Source organism: Bicyclus anynana, chromosome 15 (assembly GCF_947172395.1).
Source record: "Bicyclus anynana chromosome 15, ilBicAnyn1.1, whole genome shotgun sequence".
Taxonomy (NCBI): domain Eukaryota; kingdom Metazoa; phylum Arthropoda; class Insecta; order Lepidoptera; family Nymphalidae; genus Bicyclus; species Bicyclus anynana.
The window spans coordinates 754,742-774,688 of NC_069097.1; the positions used below are offsets into that span (position 1 = coordinate 754,742).

General features: G+C 36.8%; 1 protein-coding gene across 1 annotated transcript; it reads left to right on the plus strand.

Moving 5' to 3' along the window:
* The first annotated feature begins 117 nt into the window (after window positions 1-117).
* LOC112043429 (mitotic checkpoint protein BUB3) lies at window positions 118-7,402 on the plus strand. The gene is made up of 5 exons (XM_024078836.2): window positions 118-497; window positions 1,014-1,238; window positions 1,900-2,170; window positions 3,249-3,381; window positions 4,598-7,402. Exons 1-5 carry the CDS (start codon window positions 285-287, stop codon window positions 4,752-4,754), a joined length of 999 nt encoding a protein of 332 aa, XP_023934604.1. The 5' UTR covers window positions 118-284; the 3' UTR covers window positions 4,755-7,402.
* The last annotated feature ends 12,545 nt before the right edge of the window (window positions 7,403-19,947 follow it).

The following is a 19,947-nucleotide window of genomic DNA, read 5'->3' on the forward strand; positions in this document are numbered from 1 at the left end:
AATTTTTCAGTCTGTGTCTGTTATACTTATCATAATCTTTGGAGCAAGAGTGTATTGAATAGGTACATTATAATCTATGGAATATTCTTTGCCGACAAGTGACGTTTGCTATTTGACGTATGTTTTATAGACTATAGTCTGCGGTTGTTACGTTTTGGTAAAAAACTGAATTTTGTGCTATGCGGAAACATTACTGTTGATTTTAATAGAGATTTTCAGAGAAAATATTGCAGAGTATTTAATTTCTAACTAGCTATTAAACAACCAACAAAATTGCTTCCACAATGACCGTAACGCGGGTGGCGGAGTCCCGCACAGAGTTTAAACTTAAAAGTCTACCAGAGGACGCTATTTCCAGTGTAAAGTTTGCCCCAAAATCAAATCAATTTCTCTTAGTATCATCATGGGACTGTTCTGTGAGGCTTTACGACGTGTCTGCCAACGTCGAGAGACACAAATACAGCCACGAGCTTCCCGTGCTCGATGTTTGCTTCAGGGTAACACTTTGTTTATTATTACCGCGCTTTTATAACCTACAATCTTTAAGACTACCAAGAGAATACTAAACTTTTTAAAAGAAAAGCGGCAAAGCGAACTTTAATGAAGAGATATTGCTTTTTGACTATAACCCGCCCGCGACACCGCTCGCGTGTTTTAATATTTTTTTTGGAGGAACTTAAATATTTCCTGGATTTTTAAGTATTCTATTTATTAATTTAGGTCATGGTACAGCTGTGTGCCAAATTTCATTGGTATTCATTCTACAGTTTGTGTGTGACAGTGTCGAACTATCACACGTCAGAAAATCTTGTTAAATGATGCTTAATGCCCACTTCATAATTGTAAATTTCCTGCATTTGTTTGTATGATTATTAATTTTTAACATTCCTAGATTATAAAATCACACTACTAAAATATAGAGAATTATAGTATTACCCTAAAAGGCATGAATTTTAGTACAGTTCTTTAACTACTAATAGAGCTATTAAAACTCATACAATCACTGTTACCAGGATGCAGTTCACTCCTACAGTGGCGGTTTAGACCAGACACTGAAAATGTACGACCTGAATGCAAGCAGTGAGACTGTGCTTGGTGAACATAAAGGTGCAATCAGATGTGTGGAGTTTGCGAGTGAGGTGAATGCAGTGCTCACAGGTAGTTGGGACGGTACCGTCAAGATGTGGGACAGCAGAGTGCCCAACTGTGTTGGCACTTACAACCAGGGGAATGAAAGGGTAAATCAAATAAATAAATTATATTAGGCTGTGTAATTAAAGTAACCTTTACATAATTAACATACAAAGCAAATAGCCTACTGAATGATTTCACAGCTGCATTTGCTGCAGGCCTCTCATTGAGTGAAGATCGGAGCTTAAATAATAATATGATGATGATGAGTAGAACCAACGGCATGTATAGAATGCTCTTTGATACACAGCCAGTGTCAGCTCCAACGCACAAATGGAGTTTACTCTTTCAGATAGACTGTCTATATAGATGCCCTGCAGCATACACTATGTAGGTCTCAATACTCACCTGAAAAGTGAATGGTTGCGTACAAAAACGTAATTAATATTTTATTCATACCCGGGGCTATTTATGAAAAATTGTTTCTTAAAAAGTAAACTCCAAAAACTTCTATGCCCTGATCCATCTTCATGAGCTTAGCCTATTAGAATGTTTGAAACAAAAGTATTGTTAGATTTTAAAATAAAATAAATAAAAATAAAAATAGCCTTTATTCTCTGACTGCTGAATACATATGATATACCTAATACTATTACTTAATTTATACACCAGAGCAATCAGGTTGTCCAATTTTAAAATAATGAAACATTAAACAGTGAAATTGTTAACATAATTATATATTCATGATCACCTTTATTATGGTTCCAGGTATACACAATGAGTATTGTTGGAGAAAAATTTGTAGTGGGCACGTCAGGTCGCAAAATATTTGTATGGGATGTCCGCAACATGGGGCATGTGAACCAACGGAGAGAATCCTCCCTCAAGTACCAGACGAGGTGCATACGAGTGTTCCCCAACAAACAGGGCTATGTGCTGAGCTCTATAGAGGGCCGAGTGGCTGTTGAGTACTTGGACAGCAATCCTGAGGTGCAGAAGAAGAAATATGCCTTCAAATGTCATCGGATTAAAGATGGAGGTAACTTTATTTTCCTAATCTGGATACTATAGAATGATGCTATTGATTCACCATGTGTATCGTTTTTGAGTCTGTAAGTAGCATTCTTGCTCTTAAAGAGATAAATAATGATCCTATTGAAATCCAGCTGAATGTCTCATGACTGTCAGAATAATGAGAGTCTAAAAAAAGAGATTAGTGCAAGTCTGACATTTATTTCCAAAAACTATTATCAGTGATGAATTATTAACTTGACCATAAATAGAGAAAGGGGCCATCTTTCTCCATTAAATAGCAAAAATCTCAAGGTGTTACAGCCCTCCATAGCCCATCCTAAATACACAATCTATATTAAATTAATATTATAAAGCTATATTTTGTTTGTTAGATTGGTTAAATTTGGTAATATCACGAACTACAGGTTTGAATTTAAAAAATCTTTCAGTGTTGGATAGACCATTAATCAAGGAAGGCCTGTGACCTATGGTATAGGCTCTCTAACCTATATAATCTTTGCTTTTATGTACAAATTAGTTAACATTGACCTTATTTATCCAAATGTATCATAAAAATAAACATATTCAAACCTATTATACTACAGCCTCTCTTGATGAGTACTGTTTACCAACAAACAAATTAAAAACGAGGGTATAAATCACTAGTAATTTTACACCAAATAATAATTATAATTAACTTGTTCTTAAATTAATGAAAATAAATTTTATTAATAAGCTTAGAACAATTAAATATGATTAATATATTTTATATAACATTTTACAAACAAACAATACATAATTTAAAATAAATAAGTTATGAAATGACATGCATTTTCTACCTTCATTTCTAATTTATTTGTTGGTAAACAGTATCCATCAAGAAAAGCTGTAGCATAGTAATCATCCCTATTGAGGTTTCCAACCGGGTCATGTTTTATTCAGCTTATATTTGTTTCATATTTTAAAATTTCTGATTTCTTGTCAATAAAATATTATAGAAACCAAAAAAGTAGCTTTAGAAAATCCTATTTTTAACATGCAACTGTGACATGAAGCTGATAATAATTATCCCATATTTTATGTGCTCCTTTATTTATTTCCAGGCTTAGAAAAGATCTACCCAGTGAATGCTATAAGCTTCCACTCCGTGTACAACACATTTGCCACGGGCGGCTCGGACGGGTACGTCAACATTTGGGACGGCTTTAACAAGAAGAGGCTCTGTCAGTTCCACAGGTGATTTAAATTCAATGTTTTTATACTCGTAGACATGCATAGATCCTGTCATAAAGACCGGCCGCTATTTTGAAATTGTCAAAATGTACAAATTTGTACAAATACCTCCCCTCCACAATAACATTTTATTTTTCTGTAATATCTTGCAATCAGTCAAAAAGACTATGAGCAGATGGGTTTTAGGTTGGATGTTAGTATGTGATATGAGTATCCCCCGCTAGAGACATTAATTGTTAAAACTATTATACGCCCAGCTTTCACAATGAATGAATGAATCTTAAATGCCTGAAAAGAAAAAGAATCTTGGTTCTTTTTCTTTTTAGATTTAAGATAGTCTGGTATAGTGAGCTGAGCTGCCAGTGGATTGGGATGGTGTTCTAATTGCTGTTATAAGTTGTATATAAGTCCTGCTACACTCTTGGACTTCCTCTTTCACAGTTTTGATACACAGATACTCATGGATCTCGCTATTTTCAATGAACCATGGGAGTATGTAGTCCTCAGCTCTTTGGATTATTGAGATGCTGGAGTCACAAGCGGGAACCCCAGAGCTGTATTCCATATTGCCTTAGTTTCAATGCAGCTTTGTAGATAAGAAGTTTGTTGTCCATTGATAGTTTCGAGTTAAGTCAATAACATAAATAATGAATGTCAATAACAGTATTGTTACGTCTTTTTTTTTTTTTTTTTATTCTGTACAAGTTAGCCCTTGACTGCAATCTCACCTGATGGTAAGTGATGATGCAATCTAAGATTGAACCGTGATAGCCCATTGATATGACCTCTGCCTCCGATTCCGGTGGTGTGGGTTCGAATCCAGTCCGGGGCATGCACCTCCAACTTTTCAGTTGTGTGCATTTTAAGAAATTAAACATCACGTGTCTCAAACGGTGAAGGAAAACATCGTGAGGAAACCTTTTCCTAATTCTCTGCGTGTGTGAAGTCTGCCAATCCGCATTGGGCCAGCGTGGTGGACTATTGGCCTAACCTCACTCATTCTGAGAGGAGACTTGAGCTCAGGAGTGAGCCTATAAGGATAACGAATCTAAGATAGAAGCGGGCTAACTTGTTAGGAGGAGGATGAAATTCCACACCCCTTTCGGTTTCTACACGACATCGTACCGGAAGGCTAAATCGCTTGGCGGTACGTCTGTCGGTAGGGTGGTAACTAGCCACCGCCGAAGCCTCCCACCAGCCAAAATTTCTTTTCTTTCAGATACAACACAGCGGTGTCGTCACTGTCGTTCTCGCACGACGGGTCCGCGCTAGCGATCGCGTGCTCGCAGCTGGACGAGTCGCAAGCCGAGGAGCCCAAGCCGGAGGACATCGTGTACATCCGCTACGTCACCGACCAGGAGACCAAACCCAAATAATACCACCACCTACCACCACCGATGCCAACCTTATGACGTTTCGGAATTAAGGTACATAAAGTAACCATCAATAGCTCAACGGTAAGAGCGGTCGGTCGGTTCGTTCCCTCTCCTTTAGGCTATTGTCGTACCTACACCTAATACAGTATTTCTCGACTAATTGGACGGGAATGAGAATATTAGTCATATTAAAAAAATATATATGGCAAATATTCTTTCAAAAAAAAAATACAAAAAAAGTACGGTGTGCCTTGCCGCCACGCCCCTATGTTACCGTTGATACCTAAATTGTGTAGCTTATCGCCCGGTGTTCCGAAACGCCATAAAGTGTGCATCGGTCTATAGTCTCGCTGCCACCGTTTGTATGTGAAGTCACTGAGAGGAAATATTTTATAGTTTAATCTGTCAATGATTACAATAGGGATGATGACAGTTTTTTTTTAAATTGTATATAAATGAATAGTATGCTAATATCTACATGTACCACAAAATAAAGATTATTGATTGTTAGTAAAGCAAATTTGCAGAAGTAACAGGGTACTGCGATCATTACTTTCGGAGCTACAGGTACTACTGCTAATTGGTACGAAAAAATGACGTCATCGTTAAATTTGAATGGGCGTTCAAACAAATATCTTGCATATTTGTATGTTCAGGTTTATCTATACTTCTTATAATAAAAAATGGCACATTTTACGTTAATCTCGTTATTTTACGATAAAAGATTTTTATTTGATTTTTAAATTAAATAATCTTATTTATTTTATAAACATCCAAACAATCTTTGTTTTATATATTTATTAATACGTTTACACTTCTTTTAATGAATAATGTCACATTGAATATAAGGAAGGAAGAATGGAAGAAGAAAGGAAAAAATTTATGAATTTTCATTTAATTACATTAAAAAATAATAATTGAATTTGAAATTTTATAATCTCATTAATTTTATAAACATTCAAACAAATATTAGTTTTTATGGACGAATGTCTCATAAAAATCAAATATATTGAAACCTTGTCATCATCCCTATTAAATTTATTTAAAATATGGTGGCAATCAACGAAAAGCATATTTTCCGCTGGTAGGCACTTCATGAATCTGCCTCAATGACTTAAATTGTCACAGCACATTTGTATAAAAATTAGTAGGTATAAAGTGTTTTCGGATAGCATGGGTACGGTGGTACGGTTGCCTTATGACGTTCATAATACGTACTATTGTCGTGAATCGCGGCAAACTTTCAAAAGTGAAACGAACTGTCACCATGCCCATGCTATTTAAAAAATACTATAGTTTATTGTGTTATTTATGTGTATGGACTATAATAATCGGTCCAAGCATTTATTTTACTTTTGACATAGTTACTTTTAATTATTTTTATTGGCATATTACTGATACAAAAACATTGAATGGCCTGAGAAACAATATTTGAGCATAGACACAAAACCATTGTAATAGTATTTTTCTTTATTCACAGTTATTACATAAAATATTGCAACGGCTGGCTTATAAAACACGAAAAATGTTGAAGAACCATAAAATATCAATATCATAAAATATATTAAATCGATTAAAAGTTTTTCGTAAGTTCATTTTTGAATGGAATAACGGTAATGTATTCCTCATCATTCATCTTTATTGGCCTATTGTAACAGTCCATCATTGGGTTAGGCCTCCATCATTAACAGTGGCGTGTACGAGGGTAGGCTCTATACCATCGATATAAATCGTTAGATGGGCCCCTCCATACTAAAGAACGCACAGTTTAATGTCATTACCCAAAGACGTGCACGCACATCTTATCTTAGTACGTAACAAGCGCATGCTGTGAGTGGACGTGGGCTTAAAAAAATATTTACTGTTTTTTTTTATTTTCATCCCTTAACTATTCCTTTGTGTACAAACACAAGCAACAACATGAATAAAGAGAAATGTTACGAGTGATGACGTACTCAATGTGCGAATCTAATGACAATTCCGCGACGCGTTGAGGCCCATCTAACGATCTACGATCGATGCTCTATACGTATAACTTGTAAAATATGGAAAATTCCTCCTCCAATACAGGTTCGTAATGGATCCTCAGGGTATGCATGATATAGAACTTGGAACACTTCCGTTTCCGGGTTGACAATTTTTACTGAGAATTTCTTGGAAGAAAGAAAAGTGCAATATTTCATATTATATACCGACCTGGGACCCCAATCCAGGACCTCCTGATCTGAAGCATAGGCTAACCAACGAGCTAGGCGTTAATAAACTGTCAAAAGTAAAATAAATGCTTTGATTGAGAATGTCAAAGTCAGTGTGAGATTTGAGAATTCGAATATAGTAAAAGGTTTGAAGTAAAATGGACTGTAAGTATATTAAAAGCTTATAAAGGCATACTTCATGCAATTTATAGGTCTATAGTAAGATCCTAACTTGGTCCAATTATATGTGGATGACGTCGGCGTCTTGTGACGTCATTCCAATTTGCTTTTGGGTACTGAAAGTGGTAAGTGTATCCCGCAATGTGCGATGACCCTTAGAAAGCTGTAATGAAGTTTTATGTTGGTATGTAAGTGGGCGAAGAGTGTGCAGTTATGTTAGTTTTAAGTGACGTATGTAAAAATAAACAATAAATAAATTAAGATTAATTTTTAGTTCCGTTTTTTTATTTAAAAACTCCTGAATTTAATTGTACCTATATATCCCTATTAATTTATTTTTTAAAAGAATATTTGCCACATTTTTTATAATATGATGACCAATATTCCCCTTCAACTAGTCGGGAAAGACTGTGCTAGGAGTGGGTACGACAATAGACCAACGGGGTGAGGATTGAATCACCACCCCTCGGTGATGAGTCTGACCGCTCTTACAATAAGCTATTAAAGCTTGAATTATTTCTAATCGATAGTTCCTTAATCTGGGTAGGTAGATTAATCGCCAATTTGAGGGTAGTAGAAAAAGTTACCTTATCGCTCGAATACGATAGACCCGGTGGCCATTTTTAACCGACTTCAAAAAGGAGGAGGTTCTCAATTTTATCGGTATTTTTTTTAATACCCGTTAGCACGACATGGGCGGGATCGTCAGGATTTTCATTGCATTCGACAAAAAACCTGGAGACCATGCCGTGCTACTTGTCATGGGGATGATGACTAGGTTTGAACTTTGAATATAGGTACTTATTGATTTTTGAGACATTCCGGTAAATAACGTCGTTTGTTCGTTATCAACCCATATTCGGCTCACTGCTGAGCTCGAGTCTCCTCTCAGAATGAGAGGGATTAGGTCAATAGTCCACTACGTTTGCCTAAGATTGCAGACTTCACACATGCAGAGATTTAAAAAAAATCTCTAGTGTGCAGGTTTCCTCACGATGTTTTCCTTCACCGTTTGAGACACGTGATACTTCTTCTTCTTTTTTAATTTCTTAAAACGCACACAAAGTTTGAGGTGCATGCCCCGGATCGGATTCGAACCCACACCCTCCACATAATCGGAGGCAGAGGTCTAATCCACTAGGCAGGCTAATGGCTATCACGGCTTTAAGCACATTATAATAAGGTAAATATTAATTAATTGATATATAAAAACAAAGATTGACTGAATGTTTGCAAAATAAATAAGATTATAAAGTTTCAAAATCTACTAAAACTATTTTATCGTAATTAGATGAAAATTCATATATTTTCAGCTACCTTATATTAAACGTGACTTTCTTCAATATTTGTATCTAATGAAATCATCCATTTTGTATCTACTTATTGTGCATACCCTAGTTTAAAATCTAGTGCACGCCACTGACAACCATTTGTACAAGACAAGGAATAGCTCAACAGCTTAATCACTGAACAAACGAGGAACTTTCCATTAACGTATCCAAGTAATATCTTCACTATTTCGCGGCCAATTTTAACGATACCAGCAAACAAGGAATCGTATGCTATTAAATTAGCGAAATTGCTTCCTTAACTAACAACTTTATGCTAGCCACTTATGTCGGCAGTCAATTACCCATTGGGGGAAGGGGAAGGGGGAAAAGCATTTTCAAACACTAGCCAGTCCATTAAAGCGATCTTCACGTAACAATTCTAAGAAAGCTTTAGGTGGTCGCAAACAGATGCTTTGTTTGAACGCCAATTTGGTTCGAGCCCATGTTGTTTTTATAAGCGTAGACGAAACAGGTCTGTTGGAGACTAACCTGATATTTAGAAAAACGTAGATGGGTGGAACGTTTTTCAAAGGAGTCTCTGAAACTCTGATCTATTCTGTGAATAGAGATAGAGGAAGTAGGTACCTACCTACCTAACAAAAGTAAAAAAACTAAAATTATACGTAAGTACGTTACTTTATTTGGCTATTGCAGATGAGTTTAGACTATTAAAACTACTTATTAAACAAAATGTTTAATTTCCAGCGATGTTCGGTTTGGTCCTTTGGTAAATATAGATACATCCACGATTTTGTTTCTGAGCAGTTGAGCACCACTTTGTAACGTATGGATTGCGATTTTTTATTGAAAATGATCCACGAATATCTCTGTATAATTTACATCATCTACCTAGGTCTATCTACCTAATGTAGTAACATTAGGTATGGGAGTAACATGAGTAAAGGGAGTGTGAACATCAACAGTAAGAGGGCGCCATTGCCATAATTAAGTTAAATAGCATTAGCGTATGTTCCGTCTATTTACAAAGTGTCAGAGGTTCAAGCGAACTTTATATTGAACAAGCTGAAACTTCTATAATTTAAAGCAAAATGCCCTTTATTTCGATATCTTTAAAACCGCACTTAACTACCTTTTAAAGCTTTGCGAAAATTCTGCGCACTCTTAAATTTAATTGCAGGCTCCAACGCTTCTGTATACCGACCTACGCGAAATGTGTTAATTTGAAAACGTTTGGAATACGTTTAAATATTAGACATGTATGGCGTGCAAATTCCATGTAAGGTTCGCGAAAGTGCTTTTAAAATGTTCTAAATCTTGAGTCATACATCTGCGGAGTTAAAAAACTTAACAAAATTGATTTCTCATTTTGGGATCGTTGTACAAGTCGCTGGCCCACCTGATTTTAATTGAAAGCCATCGTCTATGTAGGTATCCTGATATTCAGTGGATGAGTTTATTTGTTTTCACATCTCTAACTCAGAAATGATGTGTTTGCTCTACAGAACCAGTGAAGAAAAGTCGAGTTTGCTCACTCAGTGAAATACGGTTTTGCACCCATCAGCACCATTGATCAGCACCCATATTCGGCTCACTGCTGAGCTCGAGTCTCCTCTCAGAATGAGAGGGGTTAGGCCAATAGTCCACCACAATGGCCCAATGCGGATTGGCAGACTTCACACACGCAAATAATTAAGAAAATTCTCTGGTGTGCAGGTTTCCTCATGATGTTTTCCTTCACCGTTTGAGATTTTGACGGCCTCCGTGGCGCAGTGGTATTGCGCGGTGGATTTACAAGACGGAGGTCCTGGGTTCGATCCCCGGCTGGGCAGATTGAGATTTTCTTAATTGGTCCTGGTCTGGCTGGTGGGAGGCTTCGGCCGTGGCTAGTTACCACCCTACCGGCAAAGACGTACCGCCAAGCGATTTAGCGTTCCGGTACGATGCCGTGTAGAAACCGAAAGGGGTGTGGATTTTCATCCTCCTCCTGACAAGTTAGCCCGCTTCCATCTTAGACTGCATCATCACTTACCATCAGGTGAGATTGTAGTCAAGGGCTAACTTGTAAAGAATAAAAAAATAAAATAAAATAAAAAGACACGTGATATATAATTTCTTGAAATGCACACAACTAAAAGTTGGAGGTGCATATGCCCCGGACCGGATTCGAACCCACACCCTCCGGAATCGGAGGCAGAGGTCATATCCAATGGGCTATCACAGAGAGCTCTATTAGTAGGTACCTATCTACCACTTTTTAGCAATATTGTTCATTAATTTCAAAACAAATTAGATAAATAAACTATTAAAATTGTCAGACTGAACCGTCGTTAATACCATCAGATTAACAAGTGGTAACCTGTCGTAAAATAAAAAGGGCGACATTGTAATCATGTCAAAGATTAAGCACTTGGCGAGTAGGTACCTACTTGAACTATGCTCGTGTAGGAAATGAAAGACGTTTGTAATACGTGTTCAATTTGAGTCGCGTCGTAAAGAGTGGCGTGGGCGGCTCTTCAGTGCGAGGTGATGGCTAGTGGGCACTTATTGCGGGCGCTCTTTACTCGCTTGTTCATTAACTTTGCACAATCTGAGCTTCAAATGACCTCTCTGCGCTGGTTTGTGCCTTAGAGGTGTTGGTTCGATTCCCAAGAACTTAAATTGACTCAATTTAGTTCAAAGTTTTGGCCGTGGTTTGTTATCGCCCCACTATTATAAAGTAGGTAGATATCTACAAATTAAAGATATTATTAAGTGTTTTTCAAGAGACAGGTCGTCGGTTGGACTCCCAGCACGAGTAAGTTAAAGATAGGCGAATGTTATCCCAATTCTGATTTTAAAATACAGCAGTAGTGCTATGATAATTATGACAACATGAGATTACATTGATTATCACCATCTATTTTAGAATTTAAACTATCCTGAGTGTAATTCATATTAATTGATTAATATCACCATCTATTCATTAAAATATTTAAATATACCCGCCGCCCGCCATAACCACCACAGAACCTAACAAAACATTCTAAGCATAATGCTCCTCTATTATCTCTGACCGGCTCTGAGGTCCCTAGCATATATATATATATATAACTAAGACATTTTTTTAAATTGGCTCAGGTGGTCTGGTGGCAAGCTTCGGTCGTGGCTATAGTTACCACCATGCCGGTAAACACGTAACGTTAAGCGATTTAGCGTTCCGGCAAACCGGTCATATTCCGTATTATACATGTCATACTAGCAGTCGAACTGATATTTTTTTGAGATTAGTAACCATACAGTATACCTACCTAAATTTCTATTACCTGCAACCTACTAAATTTTCTACTCGAAACCATAAAAATATAATTTATTATCTTTCCCATCTGTTGAAATAGTAAAAGCTAAATAACAAGTTATTTAAATTCATCGCACAAATTCAAATAAAGGATAAAAGTTGTGATGTGACAACATCACAAATTTTGTTTTAGAATCTCATAAAGTACATGTAGGACCGCACCCATCGGGCTGGGAATCTGTGGACAGCTTTAGTTGATGTGATTTATGCCTGTTTATCATATCTCAGTGAGATTATGACATCATGGTGGAGCTAATTGAGAAAGCGCGCTGTTTGAATAGCAACTTTATCGTGGAAGTGAAATTTCAATGATTTTAATTAAGTCAATAACCTATTTTGATTCCGGTAGCTTAATTTAGCATGATGATAATTTTTCTGAGTTCCAACACAATTGTTCTAAATCTTTTGAATTTCAATCCAGGGCATCTCAAACTTTTCAGTTATGTGCATTTTAAGAAATTAAATATCATGTTCATGTATTTCAATGAAAGACAAACATCGTGAGGAAACCTGAGAATTTTCCCAATTCCCTACGTATGTGAAGTCTGCCAATCCGCATTGGCTTAACACCTCTCATTCTGAGGGGAGACTCGAGCTCAGCAGCGAGCCGAACATGGCTTGATAGATAGGTAGAGGAGATACCTAAATCCTTTTGGCCAGTTATAATAAAAGAAAGGATGTCAAGTCTATTGCTACTCTCTAGTCTAGAGAGCTCTCGACAGAGCAGCCCCCCTAAAAACTTGAAAAATGTATGGGAATGACAGATCCTGATCACGTGACCTGACGATAGCAAATTTCATTCCCATACACCTTTCGAAGCGTTAGCGATTGTAGAAAGAGAATCGACGTGCCACTTGACTAGGGGGCAGGTCGTTTTATAAGCCTCGTTTCCACAGCGCATCCCTTATCATAAAATCCCTTATCAAGGTAATGGATATCGTGGGGCTCCCTCGCGGCGGACGGCGTTTTCGTGTCTATATTCCTTAATGTGTTTCAATTTACAGGTAGCACTCGCAGTTCTCATCTGTTAGCTGATCGGGATCGCGGGGGCACTTAAGATAACCAATATTGCAAATGGCGCTATTTCTTTGCTATTATTTAGCTGCAAACGGCTTACTTTGACTTCATGCAAGCAAAACACTTATGTCTACTATGTCAATACAGCCTATTTGACCGGCCTGTTTGGCTTCGGATCCCGAGCTACGAATTTTTTTATTTTTCCATCATATTTTTAGAAAAAAAAAAAACATTTTTAGATTTGGGAAGCTAATGCTGCTACAATCGTCAGTCTGAGTAGTTATATCGATAGAAAACAGGGGTAATCCAATGGTAATAAACGAATAGCCCAGTAGATATGACCTCTGCCTTCGATTCGGAGGGCGTAGGTTCGAATCCGGTCCGGGGCCTCCAACTTTTCAGTTATGTGCATTTTGAGAAATTAAATATCACTAACGGTGAAGGAAAAAACCGTGAGGAAACCTGCATACCTAGATAATTTTCTTAATTCTCTAGGTTTGTGAAGTATGCCAATCCACATTGGATTCATCCACAGCGTGGTGGACTTAGGCCTAACACCCCATCCTGAGAGGAGACTCGTACTCAACAGTGAGCCGAATATGTGTTGTTAATGATGAATGGTAATAAATGGTTCACGATTCAATCTTAGTAAGATACTGTTTCCGAACATCACTTGATAGAAATCATCATGGCGGTAGTGTTTACCCGGATAAGCTCTCTACCAATGAGCCCTACAACTCATATAGAAAATTAAAAACTCGTTCCTTAAAAATTAAAAAAAACGTTTATGTACTGTAACTACAAATCTCAGATTTTTTGTTTAAAAAAGATTACAACTTGCATCGCAACTTGCCCAAGTCGCGGTGCAACTCGCAGTTTGAAATATCGCCGCTTATAAAACCCACACGTGAAATAAATCGCGTTCTGGGTGGTTCCGCCGCGAAATAATACATATTATCATTATTCCTTGCCCGTTGAAGACGAACAATATACCACTTTCTCACATGCAATGACAAATTGCGGCTGAATTAATACAGAGAGCCGTTTGTATGGATAAATCATACGGAGCGATTTCGCAGCGGGCTGTAGATCGTAGCTTATTACCGCGATATCTATACACTACAATTCGCTCTTAAAACTGATACAATAAGATTCAAAATAACATATTCTAACCGCAGATTATATTGGGATATCGACAAACTTAGATTTGAATTCTATATAAGCTTTATTTTAAACGCAATAAGATACATTTTAGCGTTATTGTCGATGGCGAGTTTGTAAATTGGTGTTAAATATACGCGGTCGGTGGAAGACGTTATTGCTCAGTGTCTTCGAGTACCAGTAGGGATGGGTAATTTACTCCATGTGGGCTTTTACGCGTGTCCCCAGTAAATAATCCGCACTAGGCCATTTATTAACCTTGGAATAGCATTCGTTAATATATGCGGGCGTATTGGATGAAATAGTGTCGAATTTTATGATAAAGTAGGTAATTTTTATTTCACCATGTTAAGTGACGATTAAGTGATGAGTTGTGGAAGAAGGTGGAGGCCTTTACCCTTTCAGGGATTCAGATTTAAAAAGAACATACAATTAGTATGTTCTTTTTAATACTAACATAATTTAAGAAAACTTACTAACAAACTACTAACAATATTTAAAATGTAATTATCGAATAAAAGGCTTATTTTTTTATTATTTATTTATTATTTAAGTGACGATGTCTAAGACCTTCCAAATTAAAGTGACATGGTAACTTCTAAGTGTAGTCTATGGTAAGATTAGAGTTTCCAAGTGGCGCAGTATAAAATTTCATCGCTAGGGGTTGCCCTAGTAGTCTGGGATGCGTAGAACATTCTGTACAACTAATTACTATCAAGTTAATTTTTCGCGAGTAGCTTCATCTCGATGAGACGATCAACTTTTTTATTTACGAAATTTCTCGATTCTGGTAGCTAACTAACTGTGTTAACCAGGAAATTAAAATTTCTGAGCGTATGTATGTACCACGCAATTTGTAGGAGATTGTGGCTGTTAAGTTGTTTAACTATTAATTAATCAACGGTTAAAAAACAGCTGGTTAGTAGTAACATTATGTCAAAGTTAGAGAATTAGCCTGCCGGTCGGAAATGAACCGTATCGTTTATTAGCAACTACAACAACAAGCAAAGTCAAAGTCAAAACGTCAAAATTCATTTAATTCAATAATAATAATAATAATAAATAATCTTTATTACCATACTTATTACTAGGCATACATAAAATCAATTAGGCTTAGTTTACAAGCACTTTAGAAAGGTCAAGATTATGTCTTAATTTAATTTAATTTAGTGGTGGTAATAATAGACGAAAACTTAAAACTAAAGTTACGAGTGTTCCAAACGCGCCTTGGTCCGAGAAGAGCCCACAACAAACTCAGCCAAGGTTTTTTTTTTACCACCATTTTACAAACTTAACTGTATATTACAGTTTAAAGCCAAACTTTTTTTTTCAAGCAAGTACAACCCTAACTATATGTACAGACAAAGGGTGTTCCGAACAAAGTGCGCGCAGGTGCCGGCGCTAATGCCGAGCTGCGGCCAAATTAATAAATAACTGACCGACAACAGCAACAGCTTGGAAATTGTTTTCAATTACATTTTTCATTTATTTGTAATGGAACACTTTTATTATTAATAGTTTAGAAATCAGCATGTAACAATGAATAGGACTAAATCTCAAGGACTCAATTGTACAAATAGATTCAGTCGTTACTTTATAGGTGTTCACTGTTCATCCTGATTAGTAATTGATTGATTTATTCAGATGCTGCTTGAAGATTTGTCGGGGTGAAATGTGCGTAAAGTTTCTTCTGGATGCTCGCATGGATTCTTCAGTTTTTGTGGATCAATTGGTTACTAAGAACTTAATGGAAAGAACTGGTAGAGAAAGCCAAGACCCAGGAAGGGAGGAAAAGTGTGTTCGAGTAGTAGGATAACCTATATGGTCTTAGACAATATCACTTGGGCCATAATGCTTTATAGCCTCAATAGCTAAACGGTAATGCGGCCGGGCTCATCACCGAGGGGTGGTGGTTCGATCCCCGCCCTGCTGGACTATTGTTGTACCTACCGACTTCTATTCGTAATACACTCCGACTAGTTGGAAGGGAATGGATATATTCATATCTGGTCATATTTATAAAGGATGGTTTTCTTTTAGTATCCATGTAAGATCAGGTGGTCGTAAGTGAAAACAAATACCATAAAATATGAATGGTGATGAGAGGTCTTAATTTAAGATGCTAAGCAGTCGAATGCGTAGACAGCATCTAGCGAATGTACGGAGCAAAGCGCATCACTCGTCTGATAGAGCGTGAGCCTGCAATGGCTACATCTTCGTGATTTTATAAAAGCTGAAGGTTTTTCAGCCCCTGTTCCTACAGGTATGTAAGTAGCCAATTATTCATTGACCATGGTGGCTGGCGGAAGCAGTCGATTTCAAAGTTCTAGACCCTCCATGGGCCAAGTCATCATCGTCATCATTATTATTATCAGCTGATGAACGTCCATTGCTGGACAGGACTGCTGGTCCTCGATCACGCATAGAAACTCCAAGCATAGTTTGCTCGCTAGTGATTCTTGAGACGGCGCGTATTGAGAGGAGGTTCCTCACTCTGGAACCCTGACCGCCGGTTGCTTGGGCATTCAAATGTCCCGCAGCTATTTTATTTTTATAAAATTTTAATAGTGTTTTGTATTATATTTTGTATTAACATAGTTAAAAATTAAAATAAAGCAAGTATGATAATAGCAATAATAGAAAGCTTAAAATTAAAGTTACAAGGTAAATAACTTTATACTTCTCTGGCGAAGGGTTGCCATCAAGCGTGATGCCATGTATCTGGTGGATGGAGACGTGATTTCTCATATTATATCCCGAAGAAAATATAAAACTTTGTACTTTGTACTTGGAACTTTGCTATGCTAACTCTCAAATTCACCAATTGCCTACCGTAGTCGCCTATAGTAGGAGCACGGGCTGGTAAACTCTCAGCTTTTATGAAATGCCGAAGATCAAGTCACTGCAGGCTCCTAATCCATGACATTTACAGCGTTGCCCGCTGCCGCCTGATGTCACTGGATCATAAAACTAATTAGATCTCCCGTGCCATTCGCTTTACGACGAGCGCGCTAAGTGTGTAACGGCCGGTGAGCTTGAGAAATATAAACAACTAACCTCTAACCGCCATCTTTGTCTGAGCCACAGAATACCTACTGTTATAAAATTGTAGAAGTTCGTTTCACCGGTGGTTTTATTTGTGTTCAAGCTAGTGTCACGTTATGGAAATTGCGGAATGCAAGAGATGTTAAACTTTGTACCTAAATATGATATACATATATCTTAATCCTGCAAGAGAAGAGGCTGGACTTAGAAGTCATAGGTTCGATCCGCGCCCGTAGAGTCCGCCTTGTTGTCAAGTCGTGTGTAACTAACTCAGAGAACACGCGTTACGCTTAATTGAGATAGAGATAGATAGATGAGCAGAGAGATTGGTCGCGGTTAAAAGCTGATATCCTTAAAAATATTTTTACTGGTGTTTTTTATATTGCAACCAATAGATATGTTCAGAACTATGAAATCTTATTCCCTATATTACTCATACTATTATTAGCATTCATAATTATTATGTTTGTAATAAATATATAAAAAAAATTAATAGTCAAAAAACACAATACGTGTGTCCGAAGTTTAACGAAATGTATAAGTGATATTTACAAAAAAATATGGTCTTATGTGAATAAGGAGTTCATTAAGAAAAGTTTAATGTATTCCTTAATCAAAGAATTAAAAAAAAGACAGTTCTGATTGCATTTGTAAATTGACCTTTGCTGCCTCGTTGGTCCAATGGTTATATGGTTGGTCATACGGTTAGCTTATGTAGCTTTGAATCATGAGGTCCTGTAATCGAGCAGAAGAAATTGAGATTTTCTTTCTTTCGTAATGTAGGGAAATCGCACCTCACAGAGAAAACTTTCAGGTTAATTGAATGTGATTGTCAAAAAAGGAAGAAAAAAAGATATTTGTTGTAGTAAATAAAGATAAATATTCAATACAGAACCTAATAAAACCAGAGCTTTAGGTTAAAAGTAAACACAAATATAGTTATTTACGACGACGCGTGACCTTATGGCGGCATGAGCTTCGATTAATCCAAATATTTACATGTTTTATTTAACCAAAAAAGGTGCCATTACTGCTACTACTGTCAGTGGTTAAATGCCAACCGCTGATTAGCGTCCTACGAGGTAATATGTTTTATACTTATTGTAAATTTCATGTAAATAAGCCATGATATATCGAACTGTATTATTAAAATTTAAATAATGGACAAACTGACAGGTAACCATTGAAAACTTTTAAAATATTAAATTTCATTGAACTGCTAAAAAATAACCATTCTAATATTGAATAGAATATTCTCGAACCAACATGATAATATCTCAGCATGAAAATGCAAGACTACGTTGAAAGTTCTATTAAGGTTTTTGACCTTTCCTTGTGTTTTTGCGTTTGAAGTCATTTGCGTATGCGTAGAAAGACTTAACTCATTTTAATATACGCTAAAAGTTTGTCAACTAAGGTCCTACTATAACAATTAAGAAAACTTCAAATCCTTTTAACTTCAAAGTTACCACAGGCCAATCTGCATAATTTTTTTTTGGCTACCGTACTTACGCTGACTTTCTTTCGTTAAACGAGGTCTGTCTGGCTATCACAAGCTCTTACTCTACATTGTTGTGGTAAAAAACCATTGAGAAGTAGGTGGTATACGTATTGCCATTCTTTTTGATTTGCCCAGACAAAGGTAACTATCGATTTCCATTCCCAATCTTTAGCGTTATTCAGCTGTTTGTATAACTCTAAAATGCGACTTTCGATTTCGATTCGTCTCTATTTTTTTTTGTCTATTACGATACTATCAATAGAGAGTGGTGCAAAAGCTGTCGCTAGTCGCTAGTACGCTGTCCAGTTGTAAAAACATCGTTATCAATCAGTTTTCGTAATGGGATAAAACACACCTTTAGTGATTTTTCGAATTTGTCTCTGTCTATATGATCATCTTAGAATATTGGATAGAAGCAGGCGTTACTTTGCGGAAGTTCATCATGATTATATAATGATTTATTTATTTTGCTATCATCCGCGAAAATTCGGCGAACCCATGCGACAACGTCACCCAGGTCCGACAAAATACTCTCTACGTACGTTTCACCCCGAAATCGGAGCATCCTCAGGAGATGTTGACTCTACAACGTGCAATTGCACGTTGTCGCATGGGTTCGCCGAATTTTCGCGGATGATAGCAAAATAAATAAATCATTATATAATCATCTTAGAATAAATACACAGAGAGATATAATCATAATCATTACAGAATAGCGGTACAAAGACCTGAAACCTGAAACATTTACGTATAAAGTGGAAAAGTAGCGTTTTGTAGCCCGTTTTCCAAGCGACTGTCGAGTGATGACGATGATTTGATACTTAATACTTGGGATACAAAGTATAACACTGGAATCACAGTAGGTACACTGTATTTGTCCCTCGCGGTCAAGTTCGTAAACCGGCGGTAAATCACGCGGCTCCATCAAACTGCGGTGATATAAAAAGATTGACATTTATGTATAGTTATTTACGACACGAGGGCGAAAACTGATGATATTCCGAACTTCCGCGTACTATTTTAAGCTAGATCTTACATAGGCACCTATTGATTTTAGGTGTGCACCAAACTGGGATCTTTAAAACTGGATATTTAAAATCAACCGGTAATCTTGTCGGATTTTCAGGGAACATTTATTTGTTATCGGACTCTCTGGAACTGGCCTTGAAGGAAAACGCCCGACTGCCATACTTCACTACGTTCGTAAATTTTGTCTTATTCGCCATGTATATCATACACAAGGTCTGAATATATCTTAAATACAACTTTCAATAAAACTGAAATTAAACCAGTCTAATATTATTATTTATTATATGATACGAATTTGGACATTCGGTGTCCAAGTCTATATCCTTTCAATGGAATCTATCTTTATTCTTTATCTTCTTTATTCCATGGAATCTGTATTTCCACACAGTATTTAGCTGGATGTACGTGGTTACGTAAAAGCTGTTAAATCAGAGCCATA

Coding starts and splice junctions, on each gene's coding strand:
- LOC112043429 (XM_024078836.2), top strand. CDS start 285: ATGACCGTAACGCGGGTGGCGGAGTCCCGCACAGAGTTTAAACTTAAA. Junction 498..1,013: donor TGCTCGATGTTTGCTTCAGG/GTAACACTTTGT, acceptor CACTGTTACCAG/GATGCAGTTCACTCCTACAG. Junction 2,171..3,248: donor TCATCGGATTAAAGATGGAG/GTAACTTTATTT, acceptor ATTTATTTCCAG/GCTTAGAAAAGATCTACCCA.